The sequence below is a fragment of the Sciurus vulgaris genome (assembly GCF_902686455.1).
Source record: "Sciurus vulgaris genome assembly, chromosome: 1".
Lineage (NCBI taxonomy): Eukaryota > Metazoa > Chordata > Mammalia > Rodentia > Sciuridae > Sciurus > Sciurus vulgaris.
In genome coordinates this window covers 62,102,159-62,121,934 of record NC_136461.1, presented here as the reverse complement: position 1 = coordinate 62,121,934, position 19,776 = coordinate 62,102,159, and the positions used below count along the sequence as shown (strand labels likewise).

The 19,776-nt window shown below is 31.5% G+C and overlaps 1 protein-coding gene across 1 annotated transcript in view; it reads left to right on the top strand.

The window, feature by feature from the left end:
* Positions 1-19,776, top strand: part of LRRIQ3 (leucine rich repeats and IQ motif containing 3) — a 192,055-nt gene that overhangs the window by 82,635 nt on the left and 89,644 nt on the right. The window contains exon 5 of the mRNA XM_079129002.1: positions 449-605. Coding sequence (XP_078985128.1) covers positions 449-605 — 157 coding nt within the window. The remainder of the gene's footprint in view (positions 1-448; positions 606-19,776) is intronic.

Below are 19,776 nucleotides of genomic sequence, written 5' to 3'. Positions count from 1 at the left end.
TATGATCTATATTCTGTTGGATAGTACAGATCAAGAGTACTAGTATATGTAATGCACTACAAATATAATTTTTGTGATGTAGTAAGTATTTTTACCACAGTAAAAATTATTTCTTCACTGGGGAGGAAAAAACAGACTTCACATTGGTTGTCTTATATTCATATTGATAGTTTAGTTATGTTCTTCTTCCTGCAATTATATTTTAAAAACATAGATAGATATAAGAACAAAATCATTTGTAAATTCATAGTAGCAGAAATTTCACACATTCATTCTTTAATGAATGTTGACAAACAAACCTAGTCCATATATTGTATGATATACTAATAAGGAAAAACAAATATTATATTAAATTCATCACTATACTAAGATGTGGTAAATTTATGAGTAGTTTTTTCTTATTTCCTAACAAAAACTTATTGGATATTTTTTCTTCCCTTATAATAAGTCCTTTCTTCATGTGTAAAAGATACCGAGAAAAAATTTTTAGAGAATATGAAGCAAAATGGATTTACATAACCAAAGGATCTGAAAATGGGTTCCTGAAGGATATCATTTTCAAGGATGAAAGTAATATACAAGGAAAACTTACACATTGGAAACATGTAAGTATAGCTTATTATTTTGAGATATTTTTATTTAAGATACTAGTGTCCTAATATATGAAGTATTAGGAAGAATTTCTTGAATCTCAAATATCTTCCATTATATTGTTAATATTATTATTTATACTTTAAAAAGTTCATATAATTAATTACAACATTATAATATAGTACATTAATAACATTATGACCACTTAATAATATATGCTTTGATGTATTATTTTATTTAATTATTTAAATAATAAACTGATATAAATTCAGTTTAAAACAAAAAAGAAATGTTTAGCTTATTAAAGTATAGTATAACATTCATTCAATATTTTGTAATAAATCCCAAATTGCTTTGAGGATATATCAAAATAGAAAGAAATTTGCTTATGTTAGTTGAATGCCTACTATGTTATCAGGAACTGTGCTAGGTATTGTGCATCTGGTATGCAATTTATTATGGATATGATATGGATATTTTTATCTAATCTTAGAAATAAAGAAACTAAAACTCAGCAATTTTAATTAACTTATATAAAATCATACAGTTATGTGATGTAGCTTGCTTTTTTGACTACAGGTCTATGATAACAAAGTTTGTAGTTTTTCTATCTTTAGGGTTTTGTTTTGATTTGGACATTAGGTAATGGTGGAAATGAAGACTCAACATTATACTGGAGTTAACAAGAGTAAAAAAAATTATGATCCCTCCCTTCCTTCCTTCCTTCCCACCTCCTTTCTTCCTCCTCCTCCTCCTCCTTCTTCCTTCCTTCCTCCCCTCCCTCCCTCCCTCCCTCCCTCCCTCCCTCCCTCCCTCCCTCCTTCCTTCCTTCCTTCCTTCCTTCCTTCCTTCCTTCCTTCCTTCCTTCCTTCCTTCCTTCCTTCCTTCCTTCCTTCTTTCCTTTCTTTCTTTCATACCAAGGATTGAACCCAGGGTACTTAACCAATGAGCTGCATCCCCAGTCATTTTTATTTTTTATTTTGAGACAGGGTCTCAGTAAGTTGCTTAGGGCCTTGCTAAATTGCTGAGGCTGGCTTAGAACTTTCGATCTTCCTGCCACAGCCACTTGAGTCACTGGTATTACAGGCATGGGTCACCATGCCCATCCAGTTCTTAAATTTCTAATGTGTTTGTGACAAAGTCCTTCATACATGGACTTATTCCCAAGTAGACAGAGCTACAATATTTCTATTATATTAGCATAAAAAGAAGTGACTGCAAAATGTCCAGACTACCAATAGTTTGATTTCAAATAAGTAAGAACTTGTGTTCTAGATATAAAGCACAGTAATGTTCACAAATCCTCAAATCTCACAAAAGTTATCCTTCGATTAATAACACGTTTAAAAGGCAAATACATCCTACTCAAAACCTTTTTCACATTGGTACTCAGTGGCAACTGTATTATTTTGTTCCAGTTGATAGTGTACTCTGTGAAATTATAAAGTTCATATTGTTTCTTATGACCCTCTGTGTAGAAGAGAAACTCATTTATATCAGAGCATGCTACTTGATTTTTTGCATGCTTTATATAGAAGAGATTTCCAGTAAGTCTTGTATATTGATAACCAAATTATTATATACTTATAACTTACTTGGATATACTAATATGTATGTATAAGTATATATAGTTATAGTAAAAGACTATTATAGGTATATAAATCAGGAAAAAATATTTTTCAAAGATTATTGTCTGCAAAGTTACATAGAATACAACATCAGAGCTTTGTAAGTATTTTGAATGTTATGAAATTTTTGGACAAATATATTTATTATATAGACTATTGATGATTCTGCAAACTTGCCACTATTAATGTCACTTTGGAAGAATTTTTTTCAGTCTAAACACAATTTTATTGTTCTCTACTTTTTTGTTGTCTATAGGCTCCATTCATAGAACATTACAGACTTTGCAGCTCAATTTCTTAATTAAAATGATCTTTAATTGTAATATTCATTTTTGATAAATTATTTTTTCTTTTATATAAAATTGGCCTTTCATTTTGTTCTGTCTTCATTTGTAATCTCCTGTTAACTTCACTTAGTTGATATACTATTCTTTTATTTATTTATTTACCAGTCAACTACATAGTTTTTTGTGTGCTGGAGTCTGGTTTATTAGAAACTGTAGTAATTGATGCCAGTGGCCTAATAAAACCTATCATCTAAGGAACAGTGAAAGGATGAGGGAGTAGGGAAAGGGGTGGGCAGCAGGAAAACTTCAGCATTTAATACTGAGAGTTCATTATAAAATTGCTGTGAGCAAAGCAACAGAAAGGATTAGGCAAGAATGAAATTAAAAATTCAGTAATTAGGTGAAGTATTCAGCAGATTCACTCCTTTTAATGAAAAGTTCTTGATACAAAGGGCTTAAATTTTCTCATGTCTTTAGTAATTTAAAGTAGAAAGAGCCCGAGGAGTGTTCAAGTTACATTTAGTTAGGAAATGCCAGATGTCCAAATATACACCCAAAGTTTATGGAGCAGGACTTAATAGTAAATGACATACAGAAACATAAATGATATACAGAAACAAAAGTCAAGGACCATGAGGAAGGTATCTGATAAAAGAAACTTGGGTCAAAATAGAAGAAATTGAATATATGGAGTAATTGGGATATAATTTATCCCTGGCTTACAGGATTAATAAGGGGTTTGGTTGCTACTTGTGCATATTTGACTAACCTAAATATAAGATTATGATGGTTCATTTAGATCAAGTTTTAGGGAAACATGGAGACTAGTATGATGTAGTAAATCTAGATATTACTATTATGGATTTTTCTGGGGCACTTATATATGTAATATCTGCTCTGGCAAAGTCAAGGTTTTTCCTCTGAGGTTACTGAGGAAAACATATTTTTAGGAAGTAGTAGCAAACAGCATTTTTTTATTGGTGCTTTGTACAATTATAGTAACTTAAGCTTGACTAAGAGACAGTTTCTCCACTACTTATACTTTGTTGATTTGAATGGTGTTCTTTCATTTGTTTCCTATATTTCAAACATGAATTTTAGAAAAGATATAGCATGAGAGGTCACATCCATTGTGGCTAAGAAAAGAGATTCAGTGGGGAGGGAGATGGAGAGAATTTTGCTATAATATTGGTGTAAGAGGTAGCCTAGCTTCCCTCTTTTCCTTTGCTTTCCCCCATATCAGAGGCTTCCTTATGATAGTTTAGTCTCCATATGTTGTTAAAGAAAGTATCTGTAAGGTAAGAAAGTGATGGCCAGACAATTATAAGGGTTGTTGATTTCTCTCTTCTTTTACACTTTACTTTCTAAAATTATGGTTTAATATTTTTCTTAGAACTTGAGTAAAACCTCCTCCTTTAGGCATGAAGATTGGAATTTCACATGCTTTGTCTTGCTTTTCTTCTGGAGAAAGTGTTTGATTCTCCTTAATTATCAACAAAAAGAAAAAATAATCCATATGGTAATCTAATACAACTTCTTGGGAAGGGGTCTCTTACTTGCAATCACTTCTGACTGATTGCTCATATCTTGTAATCTTGTGGCACTGCATAGGTCCAGTATGACATAAGCTAACGTGACATTCAACTATACTAAAGTAAGATTGCTATAGAATTGCTGATTTGGTTCCATTCTAAAATATTTTATTGATTATTGCTTTGCTTCCAAAGGTTATTTTTCCCATAAATAATACTGATGGAATTATATACATGCCATGTTGAATGTCATTTCTATTAAATAAAATAATGTTCTCAAATATAATCCTCTCTGTGAATCCTCTCTATTAATTATTATTCAACATATTCTAAAGATTTATGTATTTCAATTTGCTTTCATAAACTTGAAGAATTATTTATATTTTAATAATGTCACAAAAACATAAATGAATTATATTTTAATTATACTATAAATATGTTCAATTATACTTATCAAGATGTTAACAGTGGTTATTAAAATGGCAAATTTTAGGTGATTATTCCTTTATAACAGTTGACATTATTTTTTAAATCAAATATTATGCTTGATTTGGAAAATAAAATGTTTTAATTTTGCATAAAAATTCCATGTATTTTTTTATAATATAAAATAATATAGAAAAACTGCCTTTAGCAACTTATAATTGTTTTATATCATATGCCCCATAAATTAATTATCTTCCTTTCAATTGGTAAACAATTTTTAGAGCAATTTTAACCTCACAACAAAATTGAGAAGGAAATACAGATAGTGTTCACATATTCTTTATCCTGCTAAACTTACAACTTCCCCCAGGATGGACATCTGACTCCAAAATGTTAATTTGTTATAATTAATGAAACTATAATAAAAAAAAATCATCACTCAGAGTTTCTAATTCACATTGGTTTCACTCTTGGTATTGGTCATTTATGTGTTTCGATAAATGTATAATTGCATGTATTCATTATTATAGTATCATACTGAATTTTTTTCTCTGCCTTAAAAATTCTTTTCATCCTTCCTTCTCCACCTTGCTCCTGACAACCACTGATTTTTAAGTCTCCATAGCTTGCCTTTTCCTGAATATCATATAGTTGGAAGCATACAGTACAAAGTCAACTTTGGCACCTTTCACTTGGCAATATGCATTTAAGTTTCCTCCATGCCTTTTCATGACTTGAGAGTTTGTTTTTTAAAAAGCACTAAATAATATTCTATTATCTAGAAATTTATCCATTCACCTATTGAAGGACATCTTGGTTGCTTCCAAGTTTTGGCAATTGTGAATAAAATTGCTATAAATATCCATGTATATGTTTTTTGTGCAGATGTAAGTTTTCATTACATTTTGATAAAGCATAATTGCTGAGTTGTATGGTAAGAGTATATTTAGTTTCATAAAAAACTACAGGTCTTCTAAAGTGGTTGTTATATTTTGTATTCTTACCAGCAATGAATAATAGTTCTCATCTGCATATCTTCACCACTTTTTGGTGTTCTCAGTGTTTTGGAGTTTGATCATTTATTAGATATGGAGTATTACCCTTTTTTGCTTTAATGTACAGTTCTTTTAATGACATATAAAACTGAAGAACTTTTTACATGCTTATTTTCCATTTGCATATCATCTTCGGTGAGACATAGTTCTCTCTTTACTATTAGAAAACCTAGATTATTTGTTGTATGGCCTATGTGAGTAAGAGAGAAGAAAGAAGGATTCACCTTTCTCAGGACATTTTACATTGCAGAGTTCGGTACTGCTTTGACATGATAAACTATATAGATGGCATTCCATAGAATTATGTAAAATATAGCTAGCAAGTCAGACTGAGCTTATGTGCATCAAAGAACTAATCATATTTTATTGTGTTTATAATTTAATATATACTGCAAATTCAGGCAAATATGGAGAGAAGATACAAAGAATAATTAGTTCCATTATATGATAAACCAAGAAGTATAGAATCTACAGCTTACCATCTTCTTTATTTTGTTATTTAATAGAAAATGATTAAGAAAATATTGAGAAGATTGATCCTGCATCAAATTTAGAAAATGTGGAATCAATCACCTAATTCTAATATATGAGTATTAAAAATGTATGGTTATTTTAATTTTTGAAAAGTTTATTTTATTGCTTTTGTGAAGGAAGTGTTTCCTTATACTGGAAAGTGAGTGTTTATAAAATTCATAAGCTGTTATAATGTTACCCTAGCTTATATAATGCCAAGAATAAGTTTTATAGTCACATTCTTATAACTTCTCTAAAATATGCCCTTTGTTATTGGCGTAGTCGTTTTTAGGCCTTACCAGAAATAATTTCAAGTTGTATTGTTTGAATACTTATAATGACTCTAGCACTGTATAAACTGTAAGACTTTAAAAGTTGGAATTATGCAAGTTTTATGTTGAAACTAGTAGGACATGGGGCACATCTAAGAAAAACTCACTGGACAGGGACTGATTTTATAGTGTGGAAGTGAGAAGGTTATACAGATTCAAAACCAATTTCGTTAGTCACTTACGCCTTATGAGTATAATTTAAGGAGTTGGAAATATCTTAACTATTAAGTCTCTTGGGAAGTAGCAGCTTCTCCTGTCAGGTAGAAAAATATGATATTTATTAAAAGAATCTATAAAGACTACCAAAGGCTAAAGATAATTAAAGTTTACTTAAGGTTTTTTTTTTCTTTTGAGATCCAAAGAAGCAATATTAACAGTTTATAAGACAACCTATTGTTTAATGACCCTGTCAGCATATTGGGGGCTAAATTTAACAATTTAATAAAGATTTGCAGCTATTTATTACATGCATTATAGGTATCAAGTCCTCTCTTAGTCACTGGAAGTAAAAATAAAATAAGACATATTTCCTTTACTCAGAGATTTTATGGACTAAAGGGAGAAGACTCTGGTATTTTCTTCCTTTGTAAGACTAGGATAGAGGCATACAATGATAAATACCAGTTGTTGCTGCTCAGATGCAAGGAGTGTGGTTAGCTGTTAGCTCCAATTGTTAGTTTTCTTAAAGTTTACCTCTGCTTTCAAGGCAAGGTCATATTATTCTCTAGGTAGAATCTAGATAATTATTAAGGGAACTTTATAAGGATCTTTTTTATTTTTGCTCAGTGTTAGCCTGGAATTTTCAAACAGATGGACTTGCTCTATACATCTGTCTTGGGCAGGTAGAGACTAGCTTTCCCAACTTAATCCTGCTACCTTCATGGTTTCTTTAAAAACTGTTGATTCCCAAGGAATCTCTTGCATATTTAGTTTTGTCTTGGCATCCATTCCTTTGCTGAAGAAATCAATGACATCACTAATTATACCTAGCTCCACAGATGTGAGTAAGATTTGAAACCAAGTAGTTGTAGGATTAGTTTTTAAAATCAGGAAGTAGATGCTATATTAATACATAATTTGAGATTCAGAGCTGTGAGGTTGCCACAGTCAATTGACAGATCACTAGAAAATAAAAGTTGAACGAGGATTTATCTAATGCATTCGTAATCCTTGAAAAGGGAAAGAGAAAGGAAATAGAAAGTTCTTATAGTACTGTTCAACACTTTGTGCATAGAAGTGAGTGATGGAAAATTAAACTTAAGACAGAAATCAGGGAAGTTATAAGTTGTAATTTATTAGTTATAAGGAAGATCCTTATAAATTAGGGCAAATGATAAAATTATTGGCTTCTTTGAACATCTTATGTTAAAAATCTATCTAAAAGTCAGTAAATACTTATAAACCTTAATATAAAAAATGTATAAATATATCATCTCCTAAGATTCACAAGGCAAATAAAAATAAAAATATAAATACTAATTCCCTTCTTCTTAATATTCTTCAATAAGGTGGGTCTGTTTTCCCTCACTGAAAATACTATTAAGATATTTCATAACTGATTTTCAGCTATGATTCACACAGAACACTTACATATCTGCATGCCTTGACCTTCTGGAACCTGTTAGGAAACACTGGCAGGATAGTCCTAGGCCATTTGATAAGCACACAACTTGAAGTAATCATTTGTTCTGTATGTAAAGGTACTGTGTTCATGAAATATAGCAATATTCTTGCCTGAATTCTTGCATGGAAAGGCTAGAAATCTACCTGATACCCTTCAACAACTTAGTTCCCATCAGTATTCAACCTTTTTTTCTTTTTTGGGCAAGTAACTGGAAGGGGGTGGCTAATTTTATATCAAGCAAAAGACTGGCTCACATATGTGCATTTTTATTTTTATTTATCTCATTTTCCAGACTTCATCTTTTAAATTCACTTGTTCTTATTTAAAGGCAGATTTTCTGACATTATGATGGTGTTCATTCTATACTTCTGAAACCATATACACATTTCCAGTTATTTCTCATTTTTATAACCCTTGTCCATGACTAGAAATTTCTTAATGGCTCTTTTCCTAATAAACCCTTTCCTATTACTATAACGTTTACTTCCACTATGATCCATCACTTAATTGTTCATTTAAAATCTCATCTCAGGGGTCATTTTATTTTCCCTCTTACTTCACAGTTAGTTTTGAAATAGTTCTAAGACTTAAATAAAAGTATTCCTAAAACTTAAATAAATTTGCATATATACTTCCTTTGTTAATGCCTCAACTAACAAACCATATGATTTTTTACCAGGAGCATGAAGATTAAACTTATATCATACTTAATATTAGTGAAGATAAACTATTTTATATTGTACACTTTTCTTAGTAATTTCCCTTTGTCTATTTTCTTTGTTCATTTATAAATTTTGTTCATTGTTTTATTGATGTGGGGTTGCTATGTAGGGTTTTATTCCACTTAATTTATAAAAGATCATGTCAGCTAAATTTGCCTTCATCATAGCTTTCCTTTGCTATTCAGAAAATTTTAATTTTAATATGATCAATTCAGTGACTATTTTGGTTCCTATATTTTATGTAATGATTTTAAAAGTCCTTCCCAACACTAGGATTAGTAAAAGATGAAATCTTTTATCCTAATACTGTTCTGTTTTTATTTTTTACTTTTAAACTCTTATTCTATTTTAAAGTTAGTTTAACTTTGAATTGTGGTAAGGATAAAATTATATATTTTATACAGTAATTAAGTTATGCCAAAATTATTTGATAATTATTGTTCTACCATGTATTTTAAATAATACATTTTAACAAGATGTTCTTATATTTATTTGAAAACAACATCATTTAATGTTCTAATTTATGATGCTAATTTTTGACAAGGCTAGTCTCATCATTGTTACTGGCTGCTCTTGTATTCAATATCTTCAAATAAAATTAAATATCAATTAGTATAATGGATATTTGAACTTTAATGATATTGTGTTTAAAAACTTTGTGAGAATAGTTATGACAAATTGAGTCATCTAAACAATCACAATGTATATGTATTTTCATTCACTGATTTATTCTTTGAATTTCACTGTTGTATAGTACTATTTACATAGTTTTTGTATATATAATATTACTGCAAGTAATTTTGGTCTTGGTTGAGAATTGAAAATGTTTTGAATTATAATTTCAGACTAGTTTTTTAATAAAAAAAGCATATCAGTTTTTTCTAATTGGTAACATGAATAAAATTATTTTCAGTTGATTATATTTTCAAAGTATGCATTAGAAAATGATTTTCTCTTCCAAAGTCATATTTTCTTTTTTAAAAACTTGTTCTTCTTAGATATACATGACAATAGAGTATATTTTGACATATTTTACAGATATGGAATATAACTTATACCAATTAGGATCCCATTCTTGCTGTTGTATATGAAGTGAAGTTTCACTGATGTGTGTTCATATATGAACATAGGAAAGTTTTGTCTGATTCATTCTACTCTTTCCTATTCCTATCCCTTCTCCCTTCCCTTCATTCTTCTTTATCTAATCCAATAAACTTCTATTTTTCCCTCCCCAACCCTTATTACTTGTTAGCATCCACATATCACACAGAACATTTGGCCTTTTGTTTTTTGAGGTTGGCTTATTTCATTTAGCATAATAGTTTCCAGTACCATCATTTTACCAGTAAATGCCACAATTTCATTCTTCATTATAACTGCGTAATATTCTATTGTGTATATGTACCACATTTTCTTTATCCATTCATCTTTTGAAGGGCACCTAGACTGTTTCCATAGATTAACTATTATGAATAGAGCTACTATAAACATTAATGTGGTTGCATTACTGTAGTATGCTGATTTTTTAATTTTTTTATTTTTTTAATTTTTTACAGACTGCATTTTGATTCATTGTACACAAGTGGGGTACATCATTTCATTTCTATGGTCGTACATGATGTAGATTTATGCCATTCGTGTAATCATACATGTACATAGGGTAATGATGTCCTTTGGGTATATGCTGAGGACTGGGATAACTGTGTCAAATGGTGGTTTTTAAATGGTCAAATGGTTTTTAAAGGAATCTCCATACTACTTTTCAGAGTGGTTGCAGCAATTTGTAGTCCCACCAGCAATGTAAGAGTGAACCATTTTCCCCACATCCTTGCCAACATTTATTGTTACTTGTATTCTTGATAATTGCCATTCTGATTAGAATAAGATGGAATATCAGTGCAGTTTTAATTTGCATTTCTCTAATTGCTGGAGATGTTGAATTTTTTTTTTTTTTTGGAAGATTAAGTTTATTCACTACCTGCATACAAACAACCAAAATAAAAACAAAATTGAAAAAGAGAAAAAGGAAAAGGGATAAGATACTCTACTAAAGACTAACATGTAATTTATACAGAATAAACCTTCTGGAAATTGATCTTTTCAGTAGTTCAGGTGAGATGTTGAACACTTTAAAAAATATTTTTCACCATTTGTATTTCTTCTTCTGTGAAGTGCCTGTTCGGTTCCCATGCCCATTTATTGATGGGCTATTTGGTTTTTCAGTGCTAAGTTCTTTGAGTTCTTTGTATATCCTAGAGATTAAAGCTCTGTCAAAATGAAGGTGGTAAAGATTTTTCTCCCATTTAGTAGGCTCTCTGTTCACATTCTTGATTGTTTCCTTTTCTGTGAAGAAGTTTTTTTATTTTGATACCATTCCATTTATTGCTTTTTGATTTTACTTCTTATGTTTTAGGAGTCTTAGGGAGGAAGTCATTTCCTAAACCAACACAATTGAGAGTTGGGCCTACTTTTTCTTCTAGTAGGTGCAGGAACTCTGGTCTAATAGCTCAGTCCTTGATTCACTTTGAGTTGAGTTTTGTGAAAGATGAGACATAGGGGTTCAATTTCATTCTACTACATATGGATATCCACTTTTCCCAGCACTATTTGTTGAAGAGGTTATCTTTTCTCCAATGTACGTTTTTGGCCCCTTTGTCTAGTATAAGATACCTATATTTATGGGGTTATGTCTCTGTATCTTCTATTCTGTTCTATTGGCTTTTATGTCTGCTTTTGTGCCAATACCATACTGTTTTTGTTACTGTAGCTCTGTAATATAATTTAAGGTCTGGTATTGTGATGCCTCCAACTTCATTTTCTCACTAAGGTTGCTTTGGCTATTCTGGGCCTTTTATTTTTCCAAATGAATTTAATGAACTGCTTTTTCTATTTATATAAGGAACATCATTGGAATTTTCATAGGAACTGCATTAAATCTTTATAGCACTTTTGGTAGTATGACCATTTTGACAATATTAATTCTGTAACAGAGAATATGGAGGATTTTTCAATCTTCTAAGGTCTTCCTCAATTTATTTCTTTAGTGTTCTGTATTTTTCATCTAGAGACCTTTCACCTCTTTTGGTAGATTAAGTCCCAAGTGCTTTATTTTTTTTAAGGCTATTTTTAATGGGATAGCTTTCTTGATTTCTATTTCAGCTGATTTGTCATTGGTATATAGGAATGCAATTGATTTATGGGTGTTAATTTTATATCCTAATATTTTGTTGAATTCATTTGAGTTCTAGAAGCTTTCAGGTAGAGATTTTTGGGTCTTCTATGTATAGAATCAGGTCATCAGCAAACAGAGATAGTTTGAGCCCTTCGTTTCCTATTTGTAGCCTTTTAATTGTTTTCTTTTGTCTGAGTTTTTTTTGGGTAGGGTTTCAAGTATGACGTTAAATAGGAGTGGTGAAAGAGGGCATTCCTGTCTTGTTCCAGTTTTTAAAGAAAATGCTTTCAATATTTCTCTATTTAGAATTATATTGACCTGATGTTTAGCATATATAGCTTTTTCAATGTTGAGGCATGTTCCTATTATCCCTAGTTTTTCTAGTGTTTGGAACATGATTAGATTTTGTCAAGTGCTTTTTCTGCACTATTGAGATAATCATGTGTTTCTTGTCTTTATGTCTATTGATGTGATGAATTACATTTATTGATTTCTCTATGTGAACCAACCTTGCATCCCTGGTATGAACCCCACTTGATCATGGTGCACTATCTTTTAAATATGTTTTTATATGTGATTTTCCATTATTTTATTATGAATTTTTGCATCTATGTTCAGTAGGGTATTGGCCTGAAGTTTTATTTCCTCGATATGTCTTTGTCTAGTTTTGATTATGGTGATGCTAGCTTCATAGAATGAATTCAGGAGGGTTTCCTCCTTTCCTATTTCATGGGATAATTTGAGGAGTATTGGTATTAATTCTTCTTTGAAAGTCTTGTTGAAGTGGGCTAAGAATAGGTCTGGTCCTGGGCTCTTCTTGGTAGTCTTTTGATGGTGTCTTCTATTTAGTTGCTTGAAGTTGATCTGTTTAAATTTTCTATGGACTCCTGATTCAGTTTGGATAGGTCTCTAGAAATTTGTTAATGTTTTCATGATTTTCTATTTCATTGGAGCATAAATTTTCAAAATATTTTCTGATTATCATCTGTATTGCAATAGTGTCTATGGTGATATTTCCTTTTTCATCATGAAGTTTAGGAATTTTAATTTTGTCTCTCCTTTGTTATCTTGGCTAAGAGTTTATAAATTTTATTGATATTTTCCAGAGAACCAACTTTTTGTTTCATTGATTGTTAGAATTATTTTTTGTTTCAATTTTATTAATTTTGGCTCTGATTTTAATTGTTTCCTGTCTTCTACCGATTTTTGTGTTGATTTATTCTTCTTTTTCTAGGTCTTTGAGATGTAAAGTTAGATTATTTATTTCTTAACTTTCTATTCTTTTAATGAATATACTCAAAGAAATGAACTTTCCTATTAGAATCACAGTCATAGTGTTGCAGAGATTTTGATGTTGTGTCGCTGTTCTCATTTACCACTAAGTATTTTCTTATTTCTTCCCTGATTTCTTCTGCTATACATTGTTCACTCAGTAGCATATTATTTAGTCTTCAGGTATTAGAGTATCTTCTATTTGTCTTTTTTTTTTCTTACTTTATCATGAATTTCTAATTTTATTCTACTGTGATCTGATGAAATGCAAGATATTATCTCTATGTTTTTGTATTTGCTTAGAGTTGCTTTGTGGGCTAATATATGGTCTGATTTAGAAAAAGATCCATATTCCACTGAGAAGAAAGTGTATTCAGTCACCAATGGATGAAATATTCTATATATGCCTGTTAAGTCTAAATTATTGATTGTATTATTTAGTTCTATAGCTTCTTTATTTAGTTTTTGTTTGGAGTATATATGCAGTAGTGAGAAAGGTACGCGAAGGTCATCAGTAATATTGTGTTGTGATGTATTTGATTCTTGAAATTGTAAAGGGCTTGTTTGATTTGTGTAGATGCTCCATTGTTTAGGATACAATTGTTTAAGATTGTTATTTCCTGTTGATGTACAGTTCCTTTAAGCAGTATGAAAAGTCCTTCTTTGTTCTTTCTAAGTTTTATTTGATGTCCACTTTATCTGATATGAGGATATAAACCCCTGCTTATTTACAAGATTCATATGAAAGATATGTTTTTTCCCCCATCCTTTCCCTTTCAGTCTGTGGATGTCTTTGTCTATGAGATGAGTGTCTTAGAGACAGCATATTGTTTGGTCTTATTTTTTAAATCTAATCTGCTAATGTATGTCTTTTGATTGATGAGCTTAGGCTATTTATATTCAATGTTATTTACATTCAATGAAATGATTTTCATTCCTTGTTGTTTTGATTTCTGTTTTTAATTTGAATTAATTTCTCCTTTGTTTGACTATTCTATGTTTGTTCCTCCCTTTGTTGCTTTTTACTTTTATTTTTTATTTTTTATTCATGAAATACCTTATTGAGTATGTTTTGTATTGCAGGCTTTCTAGTTGTGAATCTTTTAACTTTTTTCATTGTGGAAAGTTTTTATTTTATCATCAATTCTGAAGCTTAATTTTGCTGGGTATATCATACTTTTGGGCATCCCTTTTCTTTTAGAACTTGATATATATTATTCCAAGACCTCCTAACTCTAAGGTTCTTGGTTGAAAAATCAGCTGAGATCCAGATTGGTATCCCTCTAAATGTGACCTGTCATTTTTCTCTGGCAGTCTTTAAATTCTATTCTTATTCTGTATGTTAGACAGTTTCATAATAATGTGCCTTAGTGTGGGTCCATTGTAATTTTGTATATTTAGTATCTGGTGTTCCTCCTGTATTTTTCTTCTGATTCTTAAGGTTTTGGAAATTGTCTGATATTCTTTCATTGAAAAGATTGTACATTTCTTTGATTTGTATCTCTGAGCCTTCATGGCTCCCAATAAATCTTAAATGTGGTCTTTTCATGTTATTTCATATTTCTTAGAAGTCCTATTTATGGTGTCTTAGCATCTTTTCTCCATGGTCAACTTTATTTCCATGATTATACATTATGTCTTCATTGCCTGAAACTCTATCTTTCAAGTGATCTAATCTACTGTCAATGCTTCCCAATGAATTTTTAATTTGGTTTGTTGATTCTTCATTTTGTATATTACTCCTTTTTTTTTCAGAATTGCTATCTCTTTATTGAAGAGATCTTTTGTTTACTGTATTTCCTTTATACCATCCTTTACTTTAAAGATCATTTTAACTTTAATTAAATTTAATCAATCTTTATCATTTCTTTATCATTTCTTCCACTGAGGTATGGATAGATTCTGTTATTAAAGTTGTTTAGTTTGTTTGGGACAATCTTTTCCCTTGCTTTTTCATGTTTCATCTAAATGTTGACTTTGAGGCAGTAGAGTTTCTACCCTGTGGACTTATATTATCCCTGAAAGTTTCCAATTCCTTACAGTTCAGGGAGGGACTTAATAACAACAACCAATGCAAACAATAAGTGGCATCAAATCAAATAGTTCTTGCTATGAAATCCACACTGTCAGTTGTCACAATAATCAAAAATTATATGATCAATTGTTGCCCACAGTAAAAACAGTGAGTTTACAAAAGGCTTTAAAATTTCATGTGGTGAACAAAGGTAGAACATATGTGATGTAGGATATGATGATTATGAGGGAGGAGGACAGAAAATAGGTGTAAAAAGTTAACAGAAATGCCACAAACCTAATGTTAGCAAATACAAGAAGATAGAGACACTAGCATGTATTCTATCAGATCATAATGGATTGAAGTTAGAAATAAATGAAAGAGTAAAACACAGAAACTATTCCAACATCTGGAGATTAAACAATATGCTATTATATGATGAATGGATAACAGAAGATATTAGGAAGGAAATTAAAAAATTCTTAGCGGTAAATGAGAACAAAGAAACATCATATCAAAATCTCTGGGACACTATGAAAGCAGTACTTAGAGGGAAATTTATTTCATGGAGCGCATTTAATAAAAGAAGTAAAACTCAACAAATAAACAACCTAACACTACAGCTCAAAGCCCTAGAAAAAGAAGAACAGAACAGCACCAAAAGTAGTAGAAGACAGGAAATAGTTAAACTCAGAGCTGAAATCAATGAAATTGAAACAAAAGAAACAATACAAAAAATTGACAAAATAAATAGTTGGTTCTTCGAAAAAATAAACAAAATTGATAAACCTTTAGCCACACTAACAAAGAGAAGACGAGAGAAAACCCAAATCACTAAAATTCGGAATGAACAAGGAAATATCACAACAGACAGGATTGAAATACAAAACATAATTAGAAGCTATTTTGAAAATCTATACTCCAACAAAATAGAAAATTTCGAAGACATCAACAGGTTTCTAGAGACATATGAATTGCCTAAACTGAACAAGGAGGACATAAACAATTTAAATAGACCAATTTCAAGTACTGAAATAGAAGAAGTCATCAAAAGCCTACCAACAAAGAAAAGTCCGGGACCAGATGGGTTCTCAGCCGAGTTCTACAAAACTTTTAAAGAAGAGCTCATTCCAATACTTCTCAAAGTATTCCATAAAATAGAAGAGGAGGGAACCCTCCCAAACTCATTCTATGAAGCCAATATCACACTGATACCTAAACCAGACAGAGACTCATCAAGGAAAGAAAATTTCAGACCAATATCCTTAATGAACATCGACGCAAAAATTCTCAACAAAATTTTAGCAAATCGCATACAAAAACATATTAAAAAGATAGTGCACCATGATCAAGTGGGTTTCATCCCAGGGATGCAAGGTTGGTTCCACATCAGGAAATCAATAAACGTAATTCACCATATTAATAGACTTAAAGTCAAGAATCACATGATTATTTCAATAGATGCAGAAAAAGCATTTGATAAAATACAGCACCCCTTCATGCTCAAAACACTAGAAAAAATAGGGATAGTGGGAACATTCCTTAACATTGTAAAGACCATTTATGCTAAGCCCATGGCTAATAGCATTCTAAATGGTGAAAAACTGAAAGCATTCCCCCTAAAAACTGGAACAAGGCAGGGATGCCCTCTTTCACCACTTCTATTCAACATCATTCTTGAGACTCTGGACAGAGCAATTAGACAAACCAAAGAAATTAAAGGGATAGGAATTGGAAAAGAAGAACTCAAACTATCCCTGTTCGCTGATGACATGATTATATATTTAGAGGAACCTGGAAATTCCACCAGAAAACTCTTAGAACTCATAAGTGATTTCAGTAAAGTAGCAGGTTACAAGATCAATGCCCATAAATCCAACGCATTTTTATACATAAGTGATGAATCTTCAGAAAGAGAAATTAGGAAAACTACCCCATTCACAATAGCCTCAAAAAAAATAAAATACTTGGGAATCAATCTCACAAAAGAGGTGAAAGACCTCTACAATGAGAACTATACAACACTACAGAAAGAAATTAAAGAACACCTTAGAAGATGGAAAGATCTTCCATGTTCTTGGATAGGAAGAATTAATATTGTCAAAATGGCCATACTACCTAAAGTGCTATACAAATTCAATGCAATTCCAATTAAAATCCCAATGACGTACCTTACAGAAATAGAGCAAGCAATTATGAAATTCATCTGGAAGAATAAGAAACCCAGAATAGCTAAAGCAATCCTTAGCAGGAAGAGTGAAACAGGGTGTATTGCAATACCAGATCTTCAACTCTACTACAAAGCAATAGTAACAAAAACGGCATGGTATTGGTACCAAAATAGAAAAGTAGATCAATGGTACAGAATAGAGGACACGGACACAAACCCAAATAAATATAATTTTCTCATACTAGACAAAGGTGCCAAAAATATGCAATGGAGAAAAGAGCCTCTTCAACAAATGGTGCTGGGAGAATTGGAAATCCATATGCAACAGAATGAAACTAAACCCATATCTCTCACCATGCACGAAACTAAACTCAAAATGGATTAAGGACCTCGGAATCAGACCAGAGACCCTGCAGATTATAGAAGAAAAAGTAGGTCCAAATCTTCACCTTGTTGGTCTAGGACCAGACTTCCTTAACAGGACTCCCATAGCACAAGAAATAAAAGCTAGAATCAACCACTGGGATAGATTCAAACTAAAAAGCTTTCTCTCAGCAAAGGAAACTATCAGCAATGCGAAGAAAGAGCCTACAGAGTGGGAGAATATCTTTGCCAATCATACTTCAGATAGAGCACTAATCTCCAGAATCTATAAAGAACTCAAAAAACTCTACTCCAAGAATTCAAATAATCCAGTCAACAAATGGGCTAAGGAAATGAATAGACACTTCACAGAAGAAGATCTACAAGCAATCAACAAACATATGGAAAAATGTTCAACATCTCTAGTAATAAGAGAAATGCAAATCAAAACCACCCTAAGATTCCATCTCACCCCAATTAGAATGGCGATTATCAAGAATACGAGCAACAACAGGTGTTGGCGAGGATGTGGGGAGAAAGGTACACTCATACACTGCTGGTGGGGCTGCAAATTAGTGCAGCCACTCTGGAAAGCAGTGTGGAGATTCCTTAGAAAACTTGGAATGGACCCTCCATTTGACCCAGCTATCCCACTCCTTGGCCTATACCCAAAGGACTTAAAATCTGCATACTACAGAGATACAGCCACATCAATGTTCATAGCTGCTCAATTCACAATAACCAGACTGTGGAACCAACCTAGATGCCCTTCAATTGATGAGTGGATAAAGAAACTGTGGTATATATATACAATGGAATATTACTCAGCCATAAAGAATGATAAAATTATGGCATTTGCAGGCAAATGGATGAAATTGGAGAATATCATGCTAAGTGAGATAAGCCAATCTCAAAAAGCCAAAGGATGAATGATATCACTAATAAGTGGAGGATGACATATAATGGGGGGGAGGGAATGGTTAGTGTTAGGGTTAGAGTTAGGGATAAGGAGAGAGGCAAGTATGGAGGAAGGAAGTACTGTATAGAGGGTAAAGAGGGGTGGGAGGGGTGGGGGGAAGGGAAAAATAGCAGAATGAATCAAACAACATTACTCTATGTAGGTTTATGATTGCACAAATGGTATGCCTTTACGCCATGTACAAGCGGAGAAACAACATGTATCCCATTTGTTTACAATAAAAAAAAAAAAAAGTTAACAGAAGAATGAAATAGAGATCAATAGAAATTGGCTATTATCAGAGAAAAAGAGAAAATTTGAAGGGAATCAGATAAGTTAGAGAAAAACTGTGTAAAGGAAAAATTAAAAACAGAAATAAAAAAATAAAAGAGTAAAAGAACAAAATATATACTAATCAAAAATCTTATTCCTCAAAATACTCATCCATTAAAAATAATTGCCTTCAAAAATGCTAAAAGTGAGAGAAAAAGATAAGAATATATATAAATATTCAGTCCTAGGTAGAGTTCATTAAGAGGATAGAAGAATTGGGGGCATATTAAAGGATTTGTAGATTCAAGAGATGAACAGGGCAACTACAGACTTATGTAGGATGTATTTATGAGGGGCTAGAACAAAAAAATAGGAGGAAAGAATTAAAGGAAGAGTGAAACAACAATAGAGTTTGGCTGTTAGAAAAAAAAAAAAAGAAAAGAAAAGAAATAGAAACAAAGGGAAACAGATTTGTGAAGCAGACAACAGAAAATCAATCCAAAATATACTAATCAAAAACCCTATCCCTTTAAAAACAAAGCACAAAAACTACCTTCAATAAATGCTAAAATGAAAAAGCAGAAACAAATATGTATGTGTACGAATGTATAAATGTCCATTATTCTTCAGTCAGTACATGTTCAAAAACAAAACAAAAAGAAAAACAAAATAACAGTACAGATAATGAGAGTATATGCATGCTGTCTGTGCCAAACTGCCTTTCCATTTCTTAGCTTTCACTTTCAGCAGGATGGTGTGAGGAGCTGTGGAAGATACTTTTGGCTACACTTCAAGGGTATAGTTGCTGCTGCGTTCTATGAGATGAGTTTCTGTGAGTGAAGCT